A 24295-nucleotide genomic window follows, 5' to 3' on the forward strand; every position below is an offset into this window, starting at 1 on the left:
ACAAATAATTGATGTATTCTTTATTAGATAACACATTAGCAACGGCCACCAAGCGCACCGAAATGTTCATTAAAAGGCTGTGAAAGTCTCAAAGCATTTATTACGGTCCGCGTTGGACACGCATCATCCGTGGTCACGTGATCAGGGACCGGGAGAGGAGGCGGAGCTTTCCGTTGGTTGACTTGCTTGTCAATCAAAGTGTTCTTCTCTGCTATTGGCTGCCGAGCTTAAAGGCCCCACACAAAGTGTCATCAGTGGACTTGAGCTGAACTTCTATCCTTCCAGCGGCGCTGTGCTCAGCCTAAGTGCTCAAGCCTGGACTCTGACAAGCACATGAAGGGGAGAAAACATTAAAAGAGGTAATTTCGGTGTTTCGGGTCGAATAATTTACGTGTCTGACAATGTTTTTGTGTTATTGCTAGCTTACCACGGCAGTTGTGCGTTATCTCCCGCCAGTGATTTTTGTCTTTGAATCATGAGCTAACTTTCCTATTTTTTTTTAAGGATTTCAATGAAAAACTCTTCTTTAAATGCGTCCGATTTCCCACCCCAAGATAGCCAACTTTACAAAACAACATTAGCCGAGGTTGTTAAAGAAGTCCTCATTGTTCTCTTTTAGCGTTACAGTAGTGGCTGTAAAGCTCGTTCTGCCCTCTCAACTGTCTTCGATTTTGTGTCCATAAAAGCGTTATTTAGTGAATAAACCCAGCCGATGTTAGCCGAACATACAGTCGATTTAGCAAGCTGCGAATTATATTCTGTTTGATGCATTGTAATGTATTGCGAGTAGTGTGCATGTAAAAATGTGACTTTTTCCAACAGAGTTTGGCGCAGTTTTGGCTAGTTCGACTGTCTGGGGTCTGCCCTGTCAAATGTCTTTGATTTTGTGTCCATAAAAGCGTTATTTAGTGAATAAACACAACCGATGTTAGCTGAACATACAGTCTATTTAGGAAGCTGCGAATTATATTATGTTTGATGCATTGTAATGTATTGCGAGTAGTGTGCATGTAAAAATGTGACTTTTTTCCAACGGAGTTTGGCGCAGCTTTTGGCTAGTCCGCTTGTCTTCTGTCAATTGTCTTTGATTTTGTGTCGATAAAAGCGTTATTTAGTGAATAAACACAACCGATGTTAGCCGAACATACAGTATATTTAGGAAGCTGCGAATTATATTATGTTTGATGCATTGTAATGTATTGCGAGTAGTGTGCATGTAAAAATGTGACTTTTTTCCAACGGAGTTTGGCGCAGCTTTTGGCTAGTCCGCTTGTCTTCTGTCAATTGTCTTTGATTTTGTGTCGATAAAAGCGTTATTTAGTGAATAAACACAACCGATGTTAGCCGAACATATAGTATATTTAGGAAGCTGCGAATTATATTATGTTTGATGCATTGTAATGTATTGCGAGTAGTGTGCATGTAAAAATGTGACTTTTTCCAACAGAGTTTGGCGCAGTTTTGGCTAGTTCGACTGTCTGGGGTCTGCCCTGTCAAATGTCTTTGATTTTGTGTCCATTAAAGTGTTATTTAGTGAATAAACACAGCCGATGTTAGCCGAACATACAGTCGATTTAGCAAGCTGCGAATTATATTCTGTTTGATGCATTGTAATGTATTGCGAGTAGTGTGCATGTAAAAATGTGACTTTTTCCAACAGAGTTTGGCGCAGCTTTTGGCTAGTCCGCTTGTCTTCTGTCAATTGTCTTTGATTTTGTGTCGATAAAAGCGTTATTTAGTGAATAAACACAACCGATGTTAGCCGAACATACAGTATATTTAGGAAGCTGCGAATTATATTATGTTTGATGCATTGTAATGTATTGCGAGTAGTGTGCATGTAAAAATGTGACTTTTTTCCAACGGAGTTTGGCGCAGCTTTTGGCTAGTCCGCTTGTCTTCTGTCAATTGTCTTTGATTTTGTGTCGATAAAAGCGTTATTTAGTGAATAGACACAGCCGATGTTAGCCGAACATACAGTCTATTTAGGAAGCTGCGAATTATATTATGTTTGATGCATTGTAATGTATTGCGAGTAGTGTGCATGTAAAAATGTGACTTTTTCCAACGGAGTTTGGTGCAGCTTTTGGCTAGTCCGCTTGTCTTCTGTCAATTGTCTTCGATTTTGTGTCCATAAAAGCGTTATTTAGTGAATAAACACAACCGATGTTAGCCGAACATACAGTATATTTAGGAAGCTGCGAATTATATTATGTTTGATGCATTGTAATGTATTGCGAGTAGTGTGCATGTAAAAATGTGACTTTTTCCAACGGAGTTTGGTGCAGCTTTTGGCTAGTCCGCTTGTCTTCTGTCAATTGTCTTCGATTTTGTGTCCATAAAAGCGTTATTTAGTGAATAAACACAACCGATTTTAGCCGAACATATAGTATATTTAGGAAGCTGCGAATTATATTATGTTTGATGCATTGTAATGTATTGCGAGTAGTGTGCATGTAAAAATGTGACTTTTTTCCAACGGAGTTTGGCGCAGCTTTTGGCTAGTCCGCTTGTCTTCTGTCAATTGTCTTCGATTTTGTGTCCATAAAAGCGTTATTTAGTGAATAAACACAACCGATGTTAGCCGAACATACAGTATATTTAGGAAGCTGCGAATTATATTATGTTTGATGCATTGTAATGTATTGCGAGTAGTGTGCATGTAAAAATGTGACTTTTTCCAACGGAGTTTGGTGCAGCTTTTGGCTAGTCCGCTTGTCTTCTGTCAATTGTCTTCGATTTTGTGTCCATAAAAGCGTTATTTAGTGAATAAACACAACCGATGTTAGCCGAACATATAGTATATTTAGGAAGCTGCGAATTATATTATGTTTGATGCATTGTAATGTATTGCGAGTAGTGTGCATGTAAAAATGTGACTTTTTCCAACGGAGTTTGGTGCAGCTTTTGGCTAGTCCGCTTGTCTTCTGTCAATTGTCTTTGATTTTGTGTCGATAAAAGCGTTATTTAGTGAATAAACACAACCGATGTTAGCCGAACATATAGTATATTTAGGAAGCTGCGAATTATATTATGTTTGATGCATTGTAATGTATTGCGAGTAGTGTGCATGTAAAAATGTGACTTTTTTCCAACGGAGTTTGGCGCAGCTTTTGGCTAGTCCGCTTGTCTTCTGTCAATTGTCTTTGATTTTGTGTCGATAAAAGCGTTATTTAGTGAATAAACACAGCCGATGTTAGCCGAACATACAGTTTATTTAGGAAGCTGCGAATTATATTATGTTTGATGCATTGTAATGTATTGCGAGTAGTGTGCATGTAAAAATGTGACTTTTTCCAACGGAGTTTGGTGCAGCTTTTGGCTAGTCCGCTTGTCTTCTGTCAATTGTCTTCGATTTTGTGTCCATAAAAGCGTTATTTAGTGAATAAACACAGCCGATGTTAGCCGAACATACAGTTTATTTAGGAAGCTGCGAATTATATTATGTTTGATGCATTGTAATGTATTGCGAGTAGTGTGCATGTAAAAATGTGACTTTTTCCAACGGAGTTTGGTGCAGCTTTTGGCTAGTCCGCTTGTCTTCTGTCAATTGTCTTCGATTTTGTGTCCATAAAAGCGTTATTTAGTGAATAAACACAGCCGATGTTAGCCGAACATACAGTTTATTTAGGAAGCTGCGAATTATATTATGTTTGATGCATTGTAATGTATTGCGAGTAGTGTGCATGTAAAAATGTGACTTTTTCCAACGGAGTTTGGTGCAGCTTTTGGCTAGTCCGCTTGTCGTCTTTGATTTTATGTCCATAAAAGCGTTATTTAGTGAATAGACACAGCCGGTGTTAGCCAAACATATAATCGATGTATCATGCTGCGAATTGCCTTCTGTTATATGCAATGTAATGCATTGCGAGTCATGAGGACGTAAAAATGTGACTTTTTTTTCCAACGGAGTTTGGCGCAGCTTTTGGCTTGTTCGCCTGTCTTCTGTCAATTGTCTTTGATTTTGTGTCGATAAAAGCGTTATTTAGTGAATAAACACAGCCGACGTTAGCCAAACATATAGTCTATTTAGCATGCTGCGAATTGCCTTCTGTTTGATGCATTGCGAGTCGTGTGGATGTAAAAATGTGACTTTTTCCAACGGAGTTTGGCACAGCTTTCCCCTAGGCGTCATTATTGACAGCTAAAAGTGCAAACATTTTTGCGCAAGCCAACACGTACTTATGAGTGTGTAGTGTGCGATCGTGTCATCGGATAAAAATAAGTACAAATATACGGAACTTGTTGCAACAAGTGCCGACATGTCTGTTGTCTACTCAATGATCATAATTATGTGGCTTTTCTGCCCCACTGCCGTCCATAACTTTCCTGTTTGTCACAGCATCATAAGTACACTCAATGTTTAAGTTGGGTTTTTCTGTTGTTATTCTTTAATGGACGTTCTGTGAGTTAAAAGGGAACCGCATTTTTTTTTTTTAAAGTTGCCTATCATTCACAATCCTTATGTAAGACAAGAACACATTTGTTTTTCTTTTTTTAATGCATTCTAACTCGTAAATAAACGCTAGCAAAAGTCAGCTAACAATGGAGGTCGCTCTATTTTGCCCTCCAAAAAACACCCATCAACATTTTATACACACGCTTTAAGTTTATATGTAATCATACTTGCCAACCCTCCCGATTTTCCCGGGAGACTCCCGAATTTCAGTGCCCCTCCCGAAAATCTCCCGGGATATCCATTCTCCCGAATTTCTCCCGATTTCCACCCGGTTAACAATTTTGGGGGCGTGCCTTAAAGGCACTGCCTTTAACGTCCTCTACAACCTGTCGTCAGGTCCGCTTTTCCTCCATACAAACAGCGTGCCGACCCAGCCACGTAATATATGCGGCTTTTACACACACACACACACAAGTGAATGCAATGCATACTTGATCAACAGCCATACAGGTCACACTGAGGGTGGCCGTATAAACAACTTTAACACTGTTAGAAATATGCGGCACACTGTGAACCCACACCAAACAAGAATGACAAACATTTCGGGAGAACCTCCGCACCGTAACACAACATAAACACAACAGAACAAATACCCAGAACACCTTGCAGCACGATCTGTTCCAGGACACTACAATATACACCCCCCGCTACCACCAAACCCCGCCCCCCAACTCCGCCCCCCACCTCAACCACGCACTCGCCCCCCCCCTCATCTCCCGAATTCGGAGGTCTCAAGGTTGGCAAGTATGTATGTAATGTAGTAACATTCATAATAACATGTAATAGTTACCTATTTTGCTCATTTTAAGCATACGGCGGCGTAGTTATTTCAGACACATAACGTTCACTTTCCATTCAACAACAACACTACTAATCATGCAGACTTAATGAGATACATCAAAGACTACTTAGGAACAAATAATGATCCATAAACTTATATTTTTTATCCTGTATATAAGGAGGATGATATACAAGTTTTAGAAGCTGTGTGCTAAACAGATCCGCTGAGCATCATGTAGCAGTATTGCGAAGTGCTAAACAAGAAATATGAACTGTGAACATAACACAATCCCTTACTGTACAATGTCTACTCTCACTGGGATGCCGACTGATGGGATGTTCATATCTTCCCGTGTAAATGAAAAATGAATCATAATCCTCACAAAGGGTTTTAAAAAAAGTGCCGAAAACAAGCATATTTGTGTGTCTTTCTCACCATCTCCGGGTCGAAGTTGGATGTCAAAGTTGGCCAACTTCTCGGTTTTATTACCACAACCTTCTATTATCCAAGTGAGAGGCATGATTTATAATCTAGAATTAATTTTCACCAACTCAGAGGCGATGCAGCAGCTCAATATGTCAATATAGCAGCATAAGCTAGTTAGCGCTCTGTGATCAATGTGACAAAAAGTAGTTATTTTGGCGTTAGCGCTTATCATAACAAAATTGCTAATACTTGAGTAATATTCAGGTCACAAAGATGTAAATGGAGTATTGTTGGTAGTTTTTGGCTGTTTTTAGAGGGCTTTATGGGCACAATAGTGTACTTCAGTTAGCTGCATTGTTAGCCACCTCGTAGTTGCCGTATTTTACGATTTAGCATGAATAAAAAAAGAAAAACATATGTGTTCTTGTCTTACATAATGATTGTGAATGATAGACCAAATTCCAAAATAAGTGCAGTTTCCCTTTAAATGTGCAGTTATGCATCTCCTGCAAATAATCTTTAATTTGACAAACATTCTCTGTACTTGCCATGACACACACACACACACACACACACACACACGGTCGTGTCATCGTCACACGCACGCTGACCTAAATACTTCAAAAAAGTCCTTTTAAAAAAGCAATTATAGGGAGAATTGGTTCATTGTTGCAGCCACGCCCGCATCAGGCAATAAGATGAGACATATTTTGTGCAGCTGGAGGTCTTCTTGGCCCAATTCTTCCAAAAAAGAAGGATTACACACAAGAGGATTAATGACCTCGACCTCTTGTTTACTGTGCTAAAGAAATGATAAAAGGCTGGTGGAAAAAGAGAAGCGTGAGAGGGAGAGAGAGGAGTATTGTTATGGTGGATGCCTGCATAATTAAACACTGAATGGCTGCAGTGTGTAAACACACATGTTCATTGGTGTACACTTCTGTTTGCAGCACAATAAATAATGTGACGGTCATGTTGTGCCACAATTGTGTACTTCTAATCACTTGATTATGAGTGAAACGATGCATGTTTTATAGGCGGCAAAGGAGGTGACTCAATGTGTTTCTCCGGTTCCAGTTTGTTGTAAAAAGCTTGAGCAGTCTTGAGCGACTTCCTCTTTCGACACGGCGACGGAAACGAGGTCGACCACAGCAAGAGAACTCTGTACAGTCTTTCAGCCACGACAATGCTTTTATACGATCTCTTATGGTAACATAAGCGGCAGCATATGATATGAACCGGCTATGTTGGTAAGAAGTAGTTAAGGATTGTTGATAGTAACATGTATAAACCATCTTTCACTTGGAGTCAATTAATTGACTGGAAAACATGCTGAGGAGTTATATTCTTGTACATTGAATTGTGAACTTTAAGGCTTATTAATACATGTTATAATAATGTCCAGATACTGTACATCAGCCTTTTGCTATTTTTCATTTTCAAAACCAATACAATATATAGATTAGTTTTAACCTTTAGGGCTACTCTTAAGTTTTGTCATAAGAATGATTTAAACAATATATAATTCGTTTTTATATTTTCTTATGTCCAATGCCTAAATCTGTAGATAAACTTCAGGTCTATCTGTCGATATCAAGTAAAAACTTTTTTTTTTTGACAAAGAAAAACCCTTATTTTTATGACAAAAATATCCTCCTACCCCCAAAATAAAAATTATTAAAAGGGGAATATTCGGTTCGCAGCTGAGTGTGAAGCAACTGGGATGAGAATCAGCACCTCCAAGTCCGAGTCCATGGTTCTCGCCCGGAAAAGGGTGGAGTGCCATCTCCGGGTTGGGGAGGAGATCTTGCCCCAAGTGGAGGAGTTCAAGTACCTCGGAGTCTTGTTCACGAGTGAGGGAAGAGTGGATCGTGAGATCGACAGGCGGATCGGTGCGGCGTCTTCAGTAATGCGGACGCTGTATCGATCCGTTGTGGTGAAGAAGGAGCTGAGCCGGAAGGCAAAGCTCTCAATTTACCGGTCGATCTACGTTCCCATCCTCACCTATGGTCATGAGCTTTGGGTTATGACCGAAAGGACAAGATCACGGGTACAAGCGGCCGAAATGAGTTTCCTCCGCCGGGTGGCGGGGCTCTCCCTTAGAGATAGGGTGAGAAGCTCTGTCATCCGGGGGGAGCTCAAAGTAAAGCCGCTGCTCCTCCGCATCGAGAGGAGCCAGATGAGGTGGTTCGGGCATCTGGTCAGGATGCCACCCGAGCGCCTCCCTAAGGAGGCGTTTAGGGCATGTCCGACCGGTAGGAGGCCACGAGGAAGACCCAGGACACGTTGGGAAGACTATGTCTCCCGGCTGGCCTGGGAACGCCTCGGGATCCCCCGGGAGGAGCTGGACGAAGTGGCTGGGGAGAGGGAAGTCTGGGCTTCCCTGCTTAGGCTGCTGCCCCCGCGACCCGACCTCGGATAAGCGGAAGAAGATGGATGGATGGATGGAATATTTGTAGTAATTGGAGCCTTTATATGGGTCCCTAATTCATAACATTTGTCACGTGGTGGTCGCAGCTTGCTGCGAGGTTGTTCTTCCAACGCAAAAATACGGCTCCGGATGACAGCGTGAAGGTAGGCTTGGATTTATTTAACATAAATCACTCACTACCACAAACACAAAAATACAACAACAAAAAAGGCAAGCGTGCCTAAAACACAAGTGAAGCTGCTAATTAGCAGAAGCTATGGCATGGACTAGGAAAACTTACATGGTCAGAACGAGACATAAGCCGGTGTGACACAAAGACAATGCAGGCAGAACGAGTGATGAACAAAGGTAGGCTTAAATAACAGTGACATGATTGGTGACAGGTGTGTGTGAGTCCGAACGTGAAACAGGTGCGTGACGTGACAGGTGAAAACTAATGGTTGCTATGGTGACAAAACAAACAAAAGTGCACAAAAAGTCCAAAAACAAAACCGAATATGACTAAAACAAAACATAACCACACAGACATGACAACATTGATTTTAAATTAATTATTTTCTAAGAAATTACAGAATTAAAAAAAAATCCCACCAAAAAAGTATTGGGGATCCGATAGGGCCCCACTCGTAAAAGTGTAAAAATAAGTAATATTTGTATTTATATACTTTCAACAGTCAAATCTATCAATCAACTTCAGACCTATCGGTTGATTTAAAGTTAAATTTATTTGTATTTTTGTTTTATATACAAAAGAAAAACATATTTTTATGGCAAAAACACAAAATATGCAATATTTAAATTTTTTATGTGAAATTTAAACCTTAAATTGGTCAATAATTCATAATGATTATTTCTTGAGCAATGACAGTTGAAAATAAAATCCCACCAAAATGATTGGGGATCAAAAAGGGCCCCACTCATAAATGTTAAAAATAAGTCTTACTTTTTTTCCTTTACTCTCAACACTTAAATCTCTAGATGAACTTAAGATATATCCATTAAACATTTTTATTTTTTTTAATGTTTTTTCCTCAAGAAAACAAGTTTTTTTTATGGCAAACACAAAATATACAATATTTTACCCAAAAAATATTTCAAAGTGGACTATTTAATGTAAAGTAATTTAAGCCTTAAATAGGTCAATAATTCATATCTTCTTGTTCATTCTTTTTTGAACAATGATGGTTAAAAAAAACAAAAAAACCTGCTTTGCAGCTTTGTGTTATTAGAGTCAACATTGCAACTTTTTATCAGTACATATCACCTGTTTGCTCTTTTCCACTTCATGTTTTTGTAGTTTTTTAATAGTATTTTTAGATTTTACCACAGGCCGTTAAATATTTGCTACGGGCCGCAAATGGTCGCCGGGGCCGCACCTTGGGCACCCTCGCTGCACATGCAACTTCATGTCTAGCCGACACACATTCAATTGTTGCTCCTCTAAGCCAGGCCTGCTCTGCTCAGTGACACTCTGGTTTCAGTTGACTTGAGGTTTCACATGTTTCAGATGTTTCTGCAATCTCACCGGACATAGTCACGCATCACATTTGTCAGGCGCTATGTTAGCTATGCGTCCTAACTTCCTCTGGTGTGTGTGTGTGTGTGTGTGTCTCAGGAGGCGGGAGGATGTCAGTGGAGGTGGACGTGTTGCTGCAGGAGGCCAAGGAGAGCATCGAGGCAGCTCAGAACTATCGCAGTGAGCTCCAGCAGCGCTTGCATGGCCTCAACCAGGCGCGCAAACAGGTACCAACACTTCCTACTGCATGCCGTACCTTCCACACGCCTTTTGAATTCCACAAGACCGCTGGAGAAAGTCACATGATCAATCAACAATCAACCCAGGGGAATATTTTCTCCCTGGCTCTGCTATCTCTTCCTTCCTCCCGCTGTCTTCACTCAGCTGCTAGCCGTAAACAATGCTGCTATTTCCTGTTGCCACAAATGCACCATCGCATCCCAGAGGGCCCGTTTTTGTCCAGAAACATTGTGTGTAAACCAATGACTAGCGTGGGACCTCACAAATGTACAAGATGTTTATGATGACAAATTAAATGGCCTTAGAAATTCCATGTCAATGCTTTTAATCAAGAGTGCGTCATATTTTCTTAGGACTTTCATTATGTTCTAGATCAGTGGTTCTCAAATGGGGGTAAGCGTACCCCTGGGGGTACTTGAAGGTATGCCAAGGGGTATGTGAGATTTTTTTTAAATATTCTAAAAATAGCAACTATTCAAAAATCCTTTATAAATATATTTATTGAATAATACTTCAACAAAATATGAATGTAAGTTCATAAACTGAACATCAAATCAAGTAGGCTATTCCATTCATTACAATGCAATAATTCAGTGTTGACAGCTAGATTTTTTGTGGACATGTTCCATAAATATTGATGTTAAAGATTTCTTTTTTTGTGAAGAAATGTTTAGAATTAAGTTCATAAATCCAGATGGATCTCTATTACAATCCCCAAAGAGGGCACTTTATGTTGATGATTACTTCTATGTGTAGAAATCTTTATTTATAATTGAATCACTTTTTTATTTTTCAACAAGTTTTTAGTTATTTGTACCGTATGTCTTTTTTTCCAAATAGTTCAACAAAGACCACTACAAATGAGCAATATTTTACACTGTTATACAATTTAATAAATCAGAAACCGATGACATCGTGCTGTATTTTACTTCCTTATCTCTTTTTTTCAAGCAAAAATGCTTTGCTCTGATTAGGGGGTACTTGAATTAAAAAAATGTTCACATGGGGTACATCACTGAAAAAAGGTTGAGAACCACTGTTCTAGATAGTAAAAAAAAAAAACTTCTACCACGTGGCGTCTGCTAACAATGTAGGTGATGGGGATTTTTAAGCACTCTCAATATATTATTTAAAAAGAAGAAGCAACGCTCGATTTTCATGCTTTGACCTGCATATTAAACAAGAAAAAAGGGAAATTGTTATTTTAGGTGCTGTAGAGGAACTACTTTTCTGGCCTTACTCCCAGCACATCAAACTACGAGAGCAATAACGCCAGCTAGCTACGGGAGTTGCCACCTTTAAGTTTGGAATAAAACTTAAGAAATTCCACACATCTGGACCGACTGAAGCAGTGGATACTGGCTCTCAACTTAATTTTTGGCATTTCGACATTAATCGGTATCAGCCTTTTGTTTTTTTCTACAACTACATCAGCAGATACAATGTATACAAATATGATTCCAATTTTAACAAAATAAAAATAAAAAAGTTAGGTAATAATTCCTCTTACTGTCAATAATTCTCCCCAAATATGTTTTGATGTCTGAAAGGGCATTTATTTGAGTTATTGTGAGAATTCTTCCCCGGTCTGCTCGGCTCCTTGCATTGCTTGTCGCCTACAGTACGTCTCTCTCTTCTTACCTGCCAAAATCTCAATAATGCGACAGAGATGGACATAAAGACAACATTTATTAATTATATTTCTGCCAAAAATCCAAACTTTGTGTAAATCTCTTGAATAATAAAATAGCATAATAGAAGAAGAGCAGGCGGCAGCTCACACATTCTCATACTTTCTGTAACATCCAGGAAAAAATTATGTCAGCCAGATTGAAAAATGTTTCAACTATAATCTACGTGAAGGAGCCCAGAATTGTTTTTAGAAGTTCACAATAATTCAAGGTTCCTCACAAAGAAACCGTACAATTATTGTACAATGTATTAAAGGGGAACATTATCACCAGACCTATGTAAGCGTCAATATATACCTTGATGTTGCAGAAAAAAGACCATATATTTTTTTAACCGATTTCCGAACTCTAAATGGGTGAATTTTGGCGAATTAAACGCCTTTCTAATATTCGCTCTCGGAGCGCGGGAAGCAATCCGCCATTTTCTCAAACACAGAGTCAAATCAGCTCTGTTATTTTCCGTTTTTTCGACTGTTTTCCGTACCTTGGAGACATCATGCCTCGTCGGTGTGTTGTCGGAGGGTGTAACAACACGAACAGGGACGGATTCAAGTTGCACCAGTGGCCCAAAGATGCGAAAGTGGCAAGAAATTGGACGTTTGTTCCGCACACTTTACCGACGAAAGCTATGCTACGACAGAGATGGCAAGAATGTGTGGATATCCTGTGACACTCAAAGCAGATGCATTTCCAACGATAAAGTCAAAGAAATCTGCCGCCAGACCCCCATTGAATCTGCCGGAGTGTGTGAGCAATTCAGGGACAAAGGACCTCGGTAGCACGGCAAGCAATGGCGGCAGTTTGTTCCTGCAGACGAGCGAGCTAAACCCTCTGGATGTCTTGGTGACATCAACTCCAAAACTGGACAGATCAGCTTTCAGGAAAAGAGCGCGGATGAGGGTATGTCTACAGAATATATTAATTGATGAAAATTGGGCTGTCTGCGCTCTCAAAGTGCATGTAGTTGCTAAATGTATTTCATATGCTGTAAACCTAGTTCATAGTTGTTAGTTTCCTTTAATGCCAAACAAACACATACCAATCGTTGGTTAGAAGGCGATCGCCGAATTCGTCCTCGCTTTCTCCCGTGTCGCTGGCTGTCGTGTCGGTTTCGCTTGCATACGGTTCAAACCGATATGGCTCAATAGCTTCAGTTTCTTCTTCAATTTCGTTTTCGCTACCTGCCTCCACACTACAACCATCCGTTTCAATACATTCGTAATCTGTTGAATCGCTTAAGCTGCTGAAATCCGAGTCTGAATCCGAGCTAATGTCGCTATAGCTTGCTGTTCTTTCCGCCATGTTTTTTTGTATTGGCTTCACTATGTGACGTCACAGGAAAATGGACGGGTGTATATAACGATGGTTAAAATCAGGCACTATGAAGCTTTTTTTAGGGATATTGCGTGATGGGTAAAATTTTGAAAAAAACTTCGAAAAATATAATAAGCCACTGGGAACTGATTTGTAATGGTTTTAACCATTCTGAAATTGTGATAATGTTCCCCTTTAAATCCCTAAACTCCTCATTTTCCGGGAGATATTTAAATAATAATAAAGTAATAAAGGTGTTTGTGAAATACCCTGATGTTTTTTGCTGCTAAATTAATAACCACAACATTAGCGCCGCATAAAACATTATCCATCCATCCATCCATTTTCTACTGCTTGTCCCTTTCGGGGTCGCGGGGGGTGCTGGAGCCTATCTCAGCTGCATTCGGGCGGAAGGCGAGATACACTCTGAACATTATGCATCTAAAAAATAATGTTAAAAAAACAATTTAAAGCCTTGTCCAGTTGTTTACTGACGTGTACTATTCATGCTTCACTAGTTTTAACTGCAAATGAATATCGGCTCCAAATATCGGTCATCGGCCTCCTTAACTACTAATAATTGGCATAGGTCCTGAAACAAAACATATCGCTCGATCTCTTCTCAACTCAGACCGGACAGATGCTAGATTGCTAAGAGGCTCCTTTTTCTCCCAGCAAGTCTAGTGCTGAAAGATACAAGCATCCCAGTAAGAAGTGACATTGTAAGTCACTGTTATGTTTTATTTGATGAAACGTTTAGCACTTAGCATGATGCTTAGTGTTTCACCAAAGCTGGATCTGTTTAGCACACAGCTTCTAAAACTTGTCGATCATCCTCCTAATATTCAGAATAAAAAAATGTAAGCTTCTGGATCATCATTTGTCCCAAAGTAGTCTTTGTTGTCTCTAATGAAGTCTACCAAACACAGAAGGTGCTCCATGTGTTTGGCAGAGGTAGTGTTAGTTGCTACAAGCTCTGTGAGAGTGGGCCCAGGAAATAAATACATTTATTAAAATTGCCTGCTGCTCTATAGTTATAGCTTGTATATAAAACATTGGAGGTTTATAGATGGTTTTCATAGGCAGAATAGTAGAATCTCATTATCTGCATTGTTAGCTGTCTTGCGCTCGCAGTGTTTTTTCTGTATAGAATACACAGAAAAGAATCCCAGAAATTTCAGTTTTCCTTTTACACACAAAAAATAACATCACAGCAAAGGAGTCCAATTATTTGAGGGAATCTTTACTTTGTTTTTGTGCTCCTTTCTCGCCGTACGCATATTTTCATATCATCAGTCGCTGTGATAATCAGGAGGAAGTATTGCGTCGTCTGGAGTGGACAATGTCCAACGTGATAGCTTTATCACTCTTTTCAATCCCCCTTCCGTTTCCTGATGACTCTTATCGTCACTTTCCCTGACGTGTGTCCCAGTTCTCATCCCCGTCTCTCCTCTCTGGTCTCCAGGTGCGGGGCAGCTCCGGTCAGGCCCGCGAGGCCCTCCGAAGGCACTTCGCAGAACTACAAGCGGCGGCGACCGGTCTGCTGTCGGAGCGACTGAGCGCCTTGCTGTCCGAGGTGGATGCCGTGGAGGCGGACAGCATCAAGCCTCTGGACGACTGCCAGAGCCTCATCGAGCATGGCGTGAGCCAGGCGGACGAGCTCCTACGAGACGGTGCGGCCCGTGCGAACGTGACACCTGTGCTGGGGCGTGCTCGTGAGCTTTAAAGGGCGGCGTTGTCTCCGCAGGTGAAGCCGCCCTGCGCTGTGGTCTCGGCGAGAAAGAGGACAAACTGGGAAGCTTCACAAAGAAGGCCATGCACATCCAGTTGGACAGGTAGGACGAGACACGTCCACAGTTACCGTACCTAAAAACCTCCAATTTTGTCAAAAGCTGACAGTGCGCCTTATAATCCGGTGCGCCTTATATATGGACCAATATTGAGCCTCCAACAGGTAAAAGTTATAATCAATCAATCAATCGCAACTACAGTAAGCAGCCGCCGACTTCATTTTCCCCCGTAGAAGAAGAAGAAGAAGTGCGCGGTGCATGCTGGGATATATGACTGCGCGAGGCGTGCCGTTTCATTTCCATTTGTTTGTTTATGTAAAGACCCCAAAATGGCTCCTATTAAAAGACACGCTTACGACGCAGAGTTTAAACTTAAGACGATCAGTCACGCAGTAGAACACGAGAATAGAGCATCAGCGAGAGAATTTAATATTGTCACTGAACTGCTAGACAACAGCAGCGACACTGACTCGATTAATGACGACTTCGACGAGACGGATGCCGAGCATGTTGGATGCCGTATTCGCCCAACTGTTTAATTCGGACACTAAAGAAGAAGAATTCGAGGGATTCGTGGATGAGGAATAACTTAATAAAGTGAGCTTTACATGTTTATTTTGTGTGTTGTGTTGTGTGACATTAACGTTTGAGCAACGTTGAGTTATTGATATATTGTTATTGCTCTGCACTATTTCCAGTGTTACTATATTGTGATTGCACTATATTGTGATTGCACTAACGTTTGATTTACCGTAACAGTATCATTGTTTTTTACGTGTTTATTGAATCAGGGAAAAGTTCCCCTCCACTATGTGATATAAATGTTATACCTTGATATTGTTGTTAAAAGATAAACGAAACACCACGTCACTGACTTTACCTCGGGGAAAATAATAAAACAGCTGTTTATTCATTTTGGGAGTGAACAGAGTTGTCAGAACGCTGGTTTGTAATCTATTAATAAAGTTTGACTGACCTATCTGACTGTTGACATTCCCTTTAGCGCAGCTCCATCTAATGGATGCATAACGTAACCCCAGCCTCTACTGTAGCGTTTATTCTGTGCGCCTTATAATGCGGTGCGCCTTACATATGAACAAAGTTTTAAAATATGCCATTCATTGAAGGTGCGCCTTATAATCCGGTGCGCCTTATAGTGCGGAAAATACGGTACATAAAGACATTATCTTGTTGGTGCAGATCTTGATAAAGGTGCTGATTGAGTGAGTTTTTAAGTCACTTAACGAAAATTTGACACCACGATCCTTATAACAAAATAATAAGCTGCAGATATATACGTTGCGTAGTGAGTTATTTACACAGAAAGATTTTGTGAATGTTTATTTACATACCTTAATTGTTTCTAAAACGCGTCTGTAACACGGCAGTAAAACAAAACAGAAGTCATCGTCATGGACCCACTAGCTCGCCAATCAGCTAAACCGACTCAATAACTCCACGGTGACGTTTTGGTCAATTTACTGAGGAATTTCAAACAATACAAAAATAATGCCGTTGTCATTTAATAATAGTAACGTAGACTCGTAAAGATGTTAGCTAACATTACGATAGCAAGTACAAAAATGCATGAAAACACTCCCGACAGACATCACACATGGGACGGTTTAGCAAGTAAGAATTGTTTTAGGTATATTGTAAAACTTACAAACGTTGCTTGGAGTGATGAATTAAGAATCCATACGAGTAGAACGCTATTGACGGCTCGAAGACCGAATGGCACTTCTACTTCTGGTTGAGAGCTCTAACCTGCAGTGAGCGAACTCCTCCAAAAGATGGCGCCATAGCACACACAACACCTTTTATAGTGTATTTTCTTTGTCTTTTTTAAGCTGTTTGCATTACGGCCATCAGCAAAGAAAGATTCATAAATGAGTCGCATCACTTTATAAGTCACAGGGTGCAAAGCGTAGGAAAAAAGTAGCGGCTTATAGTCCAGAATTTACGGTAATTAAATCTAACCAAAACTGTTTTTCATTGCTGCTTCAGCCTCCCTGAGGTTCCGGCTCTGGTGGACGTTCCGTGCGTCTCAGCCCAGCTGGATGACTCCCTGCTAGGCCTCCTGCGGGAGCGCGTGTGCCGTCACGGCTCTGTGGCGTCCCACCCGCCTGTGCTGATAGAAGAACTGCAGGAGAGGCCGGGCAGCATCCTGGTGCGCTGGTGTAAGGTCAGCCAGGAGGGGGAACCTTTTCACTTCTAAAATGATACCGGTATTTAGTATCCAATAGCCTAGCATGTTTACCTTTTGTAAATGACTTAAGTAAAAGAGAAGAAATTGTGTGCTTATTGGAGGACATTTGGATGTTGTATCGCACATGATATCACACATATCATCCCATAATTGTTTTGAGTGATACGGCTATCAAATCGGCACAGCCATACTCTCTGTTGCTCATAAACAACGTTCCCTCTAAGGTGCGCACCTGCGCAATTGCACACTGCTCACGCGTCCTCTACGCACAGCAAATCTGTGCCGCGCAAAAAATCTAATCCCACTCTAAACAAAATAAACAAATCGTTTGTTTTGTATGATTTTGCAATGCAACTGTGAGTAACAGGTGACGAAAGGCGGCCACAACAGATAAAACAATGTTTGTCAACACTTAAATTATTGTAACGTCTGTGGAGACACTTAAAGGAGGACAGGAATTCCATCAGTCCCTTTATTTAGCGAAATTGTTTGTCGGCCATAACCACACCAAAACAATGTGTAAAATACTTTTATCTAGCAAAACTGGTCGTTGTCTACCGTACAAACCAAGCCAAAAGCAACTCTTTGTCATCTGTTGTATCAACAGCAGCCGCTTGCTCTCTCTCACCTGCACCAACACATGCACTATGGCAGGGGTCGGCAACCCAAAATGTTGAAAGAGCCATATTGGACCAAAAATACAAAAAAAAATCTGTCTGGAGCCGCAAAAAATTAAAAGCCATATTACATACAGATAGTGTGTCATGAGATATAAATTGAATTAAGAGGACTTAAAGGAAACTAAATGACCTCAAATATAGCTACAAATGAGGCATTATGATGCAATATGTACATATAGCTAGCCTAAATAGCATGTTAGCATCGATTAGCTTGCAGTCATGCCGTGACCAAATATGTCTGATTAGCACTCCAACAAGTCAATAACATCAACAAAAGTCACCTTTCATGCACAACCTTAAAAGTTTGGTGGACAAAATGAGACAGAAAAATAAGTGGCATAAAACACGTCCTAGAAAGTTATACATGTAAACAAACTACGGTGAGTTCAAGGACCGCCAAAATTAGTAGGACAAAACGGCGCTCGCCAAATACTCGAATCAGTGAAGCATGTTTAATACAAACTGTGTACTTTATAACAATTAGGGAGGTTTGTGTCATGTTTGTCCTCCTACAGAAACCATATTAAAACAAAAAATAGATTGTTTTCCCCTCATCTTTTTCCATTTTTCATACATTTCTGAAAAAGCTCCAGAGAGCCACTAGGGCGGCGCTAAAGAGCCGCATGCGGCTCTAGAACCACAGGTTGCCGACCCCTGCACTATGGCAATTAGCCACTGGTGCGTTTATGGCCACACAAAAAGTTGGACAACTCCAACACTACACGTGAAGTGTAAATTTCAGGTGGTTTTACTATGACTCCTCAATCAGTGTGCTTATTCTACTGTCATTTGTTAAGAATGTTATTTTTTGGATATTAATCATGAAATGATGTTACAGGACTACATAATTGCTAATAAAAATATTTATTTTACGGACAGAAAGTTAATAAACACTTAATCTCATGCAACATGTGAATGTTTTAAGGGGAACTAAATGTGATCTCTGAAAGGGGTACCCAATCTTTCCAAAGCAGGACCCCCACCCAGGCATAAAATACTATAGTGCATAGCTGATTAAAAAAAAAACAATATCTAAGTGGGCCAAATCACATATATTAGAAAATAATCTCTTGAAATTGACTAGTCACTTGATTATAATAATAAGACATTTAAATTGTTATGTCAGGTTTGAGACAAATGTGCTGCACAGTGTGCACGTCTGTATTCCACTGAATGCTCAGGGTGTTTGTGCGTTTGCTCACACACATGAAAAATTAGAGGGAACATTGCTCATAAATAAAGTGTAAAAAGTGTCTTTATCTGAAACGATGTCATTGTGTGTTCTCTCCAGGTGGATGAAGACTTCGCCGCCGCTGATTATCGGCTGCAGCACCGGCGAGCCGGCAACGGGGGGAGCCAGTACGAAGACGCCTACATCGGTCGGGACTGTGACTTCCTGGTCCTGCACCTGGACGCTCACACGGACTACTTGTTCAGGGTGTGCGCCCGCGGGGAGGGTCGCACCGAGTGGAGCCCCTGGAGCATCCCGCAGACTGGATACACCACCCTGGCGCCACACGGTGGGCGGAGTCTGAAAAGTGGCGAGATGTCCTGTTATTCATGTTTGTGTGGCCTGCAGAGTGGAGTCCTGGCACTGAGGGCTACATCCTGGGCAGCAGGAGGAACGTGGCCTTGAGGAATGACTCCTCCCAATCTGGCTGCCCCGTCCTCTATTCCAACGCACCCACCTACTTCTGTGGCCTCACACTCACCTTCAAGTACGTGCGCACACAAACATACTTTCATCCAGGGGTGTCCAAACTTTTCCACTGAGGGCCACACTCTGAAAAATTAAAGAATGCTGGGGCCATTTTGATATTTTTCATTTTCAAAACCAATATAATATATCGATTTTTTTTTTTTACCTTTAGGGCTCCCCTCAATTTTGTCTTGGGCACCCGGAACGTTCTCAGTCATAAAAAGGTTAAAAAAAGAAGGTCATACATAATTTTTTTTATTCACCGCTTAAATCTATAGCTCAAATTCAAGTCTATCTAAAAAAAATTTTTTAAGTTTTATGCCCTTTTGGCCAAATAAAACTTTGTTTTATGGCAAACACACAAAATGTGTAATATTTAGCCCCAAAATATTTGTAAAGAGGAATATTTACAAAATATATAAATATAATCATAACAACATTGAATTTTTGAGCAATGACTGTTAAAAAAAAAATCCTCAAATTATTGGATATATAATTTTTTTTATTCACCGCTTAAATCTATAGCTCAAATTCAAGTCTATCTAAAAAATTTTTTTTAACTTTTATGCCCATTTGGCCAAATAAAACTTTGTTTTATGGCAAACACACAAAATGTGTAATATTTAGCCCCAAAATGTTTGTAAAGAGGAATATTTACAAAATATATAAATATAATCGTTGAATTTTTGAGCAATGACTGTTAAAAGAAAAAATCCTTAAATTATTGGAGATGCAAAGGTTGCTAAGTGTTAAAAACAATAAGTAATTCCTTTTTTTCTCTCTAACTTTCAACAACTTCAGAACTTATCAGTTAACTATAAGTTTTTATTTATTTAGTTTGTATTTTTTTATTTTGTTGGTTTTAAACCCTTTTTGTCAAGGAAAACTTTATTTTATGGTAAACACACAAAATATGCAATATTTCCCCCCAAAATGTGTTTAGACTGGAATAGTTGATGTGAGGAAATTGGAGGAGCCTTAAATAGATCATAATTTATAACATTGATTTTGATTCATTATTATTTGAGCAATGACAGTTTTATTTAAAAAAAACAACAACAAAAAACACTAAAAATCTTGGGGATCCTAAAAAGCTCCACGCATAAGTGTTTAAAAATGAAGTCATAAATGTTTTACTTTCAACACTTAAGTCTTTAGATCAACTTCAGATCTATTCGTCAATTATACGTTTTTATTGTTTTTTATGTTTTTCCTCAAGTTTGGTCTCATAAAAATAAGTTATATAAATGTTTTGCTATTATTATTCAATGCTTAGATCTCTAGATCAACTTTAGGTCTATCTGTCGATATAAAGTAAATCAAATAATTATGTTTTTTGTTCTTTTTGTGGAAGAAAACCCTGTTTTTACGGAAAAAACACAAAATATGCAAGTATTTCCCCCCAAATAATGTCAAAGGGGGATATTTGATGTGGATTTATTGGAGCCTTAAATATGTCAATTCATAAAAACATTGATTTTAATTCATTATTACTAAAAAAAAAATCCCACTAAAATTATTGGGGATCCCAAAAGTGCCCCACTTATAAAAGTGTTAAAAATATATATTTTTTTAACTTTCAACACTTAAGTCTCTATATCAATGGTTCTTAACCTGGGTTTGTTCGAACCCTAAGGGTTCGGTGAGTTGGCCTCAGGGGTTCGGCGGAGGTCAAGACACACCCGACTCATCATTTAATAAAAACTTCTCCCTATCGGCGTATTATAGATACCCCCAAACAATGTTCCCTCTAATTTTCCATCTGATTTGCAGGTGTGTAATTTGTTGTGAGTTCATGGACTGTGTAGGTTTTGTTCTTTGAACAAGGTGATGTTCATGCACGGTTCATTTTGTGCACCAGTAAAAAAAATATAGCACTTTGTCTTGAGTTTGAAAAAAAACAAAAACGTTTTTTCACTAAAGAAGGGTTCGGTGAATGCGCATATGAAACTGGTGGGGTTCGGCACCTCCAACAAGGTTAAGACCACCTACCACCTACTCAGTGGCCTAGTGGTTAGAGTGTCCGCCCTGAGATCGGTAGGTTGTGGGTTCAAACCCCAGCCGAGTCATACCAAAGACTATAAAAATGGTGACGCATTACCTCCCTGCTTGGCACTCAGTATCAAGGGTTGGAATTGGGGGTTAAATCAACAAAAATGATTCCCGGGCGCGGCCACCGCTGCTGCCCACTGCTCCCCTCACCTCCCAGGGGGTGATCAAGGGTGATGGCCACACCTAGTGTGTGTGTGACAATCATTGGTACTTTAACTTTAACTTTTAACTTTAAGAACCACTGCTCTAGATCAACTTCAGATCTATACATTGATTATAATATGTCTATTTTTATTATTATTTGTTTGTCTTATGCCCTTTTTGTAAAATAACTTTTTTAAGTAGCAAACACAAAATAAGTTATATTTCCCCAAAACATATTTCAAAGTGTAATATTTGATGTGAAGTAATTTGAGACTTAAATAGGTCAATAATTCATAACAATATTGGTTTACATTTTTTTTTTTTGCGCAATGACAATTAAAAAAAAAAAAAAAAAATCCCACTGAAATTTTTAGGGATCTAAAAGGGCCCCACTCATAAAAATGTTAAAAATAAGATAGACTTTTTTATTTTTACTTTCAACACTTATTATTTTTTCGATGTTTTTGTTTGTTTTATGCCCTTTGTCATAGAAAACTTTTTTTTTTATGGCAAAATAAGCAATATTTCCAAGTGGAATATTTGATGTGAAATAATTGGAGCCTTGAACATGTCAATTTATAACATTGAGTTTGATTCATCATCATTTGTGAGCAATGACAGCTGCCTGCATGGCAGCGTTGTCTTATTAGAGTCAACATTGCAACTTTTTCTCGTTACATTTCACCTGTTTGTGCTTTTATTCCACTTTTTTTTTTTTTTTATAGTATTTATATTATGTGCTGTTAAAATGGCCCCCAGGCTTCACTGTGCACACCCCTGGTCCAATCAGTAGTCATTGAACAGTTTTTTCCAAATGTTCTTTCAGAATTACGGCATCAGGCCACCCAGATCGGAGGGACAGTCTGGGCGTGTGCGTGGATGGCAGAGGAGCAGGGGGTCAAAGGTCACTCCAGAGCGACAAGGCGGTCTGCATCTCCACCAACGGTACGCTCACAACAAGTCCCCCTCTGTTTCATGGTGATTGGTTGTGCTTTGTGGCGTCCAGGCGCCGTCTTCGTGAACGGCAAAGAGATGACCAATCAGCTTCCCGCCATCAGCCTGGGCTCGGCCGTGACCTTTGACATGGAGGTGGTGGGCGTGCTCCCGGTCAACAACAACAACGTGATCGAGGGCGGCGGCTTCAAGCTGAGGGTCACCATCGGCTCAGGTAGCAGGGAGGTGGTGTTTGATTGGCTGCTGGAGCAGGCGGTGGACGGCCTCTTCTTCGGATGCTCCTTCGTCCACTCGGGGTGGAAAGTTCTCGTCTTTTAACTTTTCTTTTGTCTCTTTCTACTTCTCAATGTCAAGCGTGAGGCTTTTTCACTTCTCACGTCTGCAGGACTCTCACTCACATTTCCCTCCATAGTGATGATGACATCATAGACCCCGATTCTTCCCTTAAAGTCGTCTTGTTTACATATTCGAGGGCGGAAAAGTGACGAGCTCGTGAAAGTCGATCGCCTTTTACTCTTCGGCGCATTTATGTGAAGCGGGAACACCGCAGTTTCACCTTTTGTCCACCAGGAACACTGTGAAGACGCCTCCTATTCGTCCTCTTAGTCACGTCCTAGTTCATCACGAAGCATCCTTACAGCGTGCGATGAAAGTCTCCCGTGCGTCACACCTTCTTTGTGTATTAATAAACGACTGGGATCACTTTCCCAACAAAGAAGAGGAAGTCCGCACAGTAAACAATGGAGGACGTCTTCCCCTTCTGCAAGTCCAGCAAATCGACACGCTGTCTAAAACCCTTTTAGGGACCCGACCACTCCTGTAACCATGGAGACCGTGCAGCTTTTTTGAGAATATTTCATGTGTTCTTGATTAAATGAGTGGCGAACAAACGTGACTTATTGTGTCCGCTTCAGGACCACATGACGGTACAAAGCTCACCTCCCGCCTTTACTCATCTTATTATTATTATTATTATTATTAGTCCGTCACATGTTAGGCAAAATAGAGGTTTGATGCAACGGGGAAGTCAAACAGGAAGTTAACCTTATTCGCAAGCCAAGGCCACTTCATGTTGCCTGGGATTTTACATGAATGAATGTTTTGTTTATTGGTGAAAGATGGCGGAGGCTGTCGCCATGGATACGTAATGTCAATCATTTTTGTACGTCACAAAACATGTCGAGAAACAGATCAATAAATCACCGACTGAAATTCTCTGACTTCCAAAACTGATTTTTTTTCCACAAATCTAACTACTAACTTTATTTGTTTCTGTCCTACTCAGCTGTGGTCTTTATGGGCCGCAGCGGTATTCGCTTTTCGTCAATATAAAAAAAGTTTCTTTAGCGCAAAAATGATGACTAAAGTGGTGAAGCTGTCTTTATTTACACTTGACAGTTTAGTTAAAGAAATATCCATTAATTAGTTTATTTCGGCACACCATTATGTATTTATTTGTATATTTTTTTTACCAACTGTTTGAGTCCGTTTATGCAGGATTTTTGATTAGTACTTACCGTATTTTTCGGAGTATAAGTCGCACCTGTCGAAAATGCATAATAAAGAAGGAAATAAACATATACAGGTAAAAGCCAGTAAATTAGAATATTTTGAAAAACTTGATTTATTTCAGTAATTGCATTCAAAAGGTGTAACTTGTACATTATATTTATTCATTGCACACAGACTGATGCATTCAAATGTTTATTTCATTTAATTTTGATGATTTGAAGTGGCAACAAATGAAAATCCAAAATTCCGTGTGTCACAAAATTAGAATATTACTTAAGGCTAATACAAAAAAGGGATTTTTAGAAATGTTGGCCAACTGAAAAGTATGAAAATGAAAAATATGAGCATGTACAATACTCAATACTTGGTTGGAGCTCCTTTTGCCTCAATTACTGCG

General features: G+C 39.9%; 1 protein-coding gene across 1 annotated transcript; it reads left to right on the forward strand.

The window, feature by feature from the left end:
* Positions 1-20: 20 nt before the first annotated feature.
* crlf3 (cytokine receptor-like factor 3) lies at positions 21-22827 on the forward strand. Its single transcript, XM_061981441.1, has 9 exons — positions 21-359; positions 9713-9840; positions 14324-14531; positions 14606-14693; positions 16656-16833; positions 18829-19057; positions 19117-19255; positions 22259-22377; positions 22439-22827. The coding sequence occupies exons 2-9, from the start codon at positions 9724-9726 to the stop codon at positions 22702-22704; spliced, it is 1344 nt and encodes a 447-aa protein (XP_061837425.1). The 5' UTR covers positions 21-359; positions 9713-9723; the 3' UTR covers positions 22705-22827.
* The last annotated feature ends 1468 nt before the right edge of the window (positions 22828-24295 follow it).

The sequence above is a fragment of the Nerophis lumbriciformis genome, linkage group LG24, assembly GCF_033978685.3.
Source record: "Nerophis lumbriciformis linkage group LG24, RoL_Nlum_v2.1, whole genome shotgun sequence".
NCBI lineage: Eukaryota > Metazoa > Chordata > Actinopteri > Syngnathiformes > Syngnathidae > Nerophis > Nerophis lumbriciformis.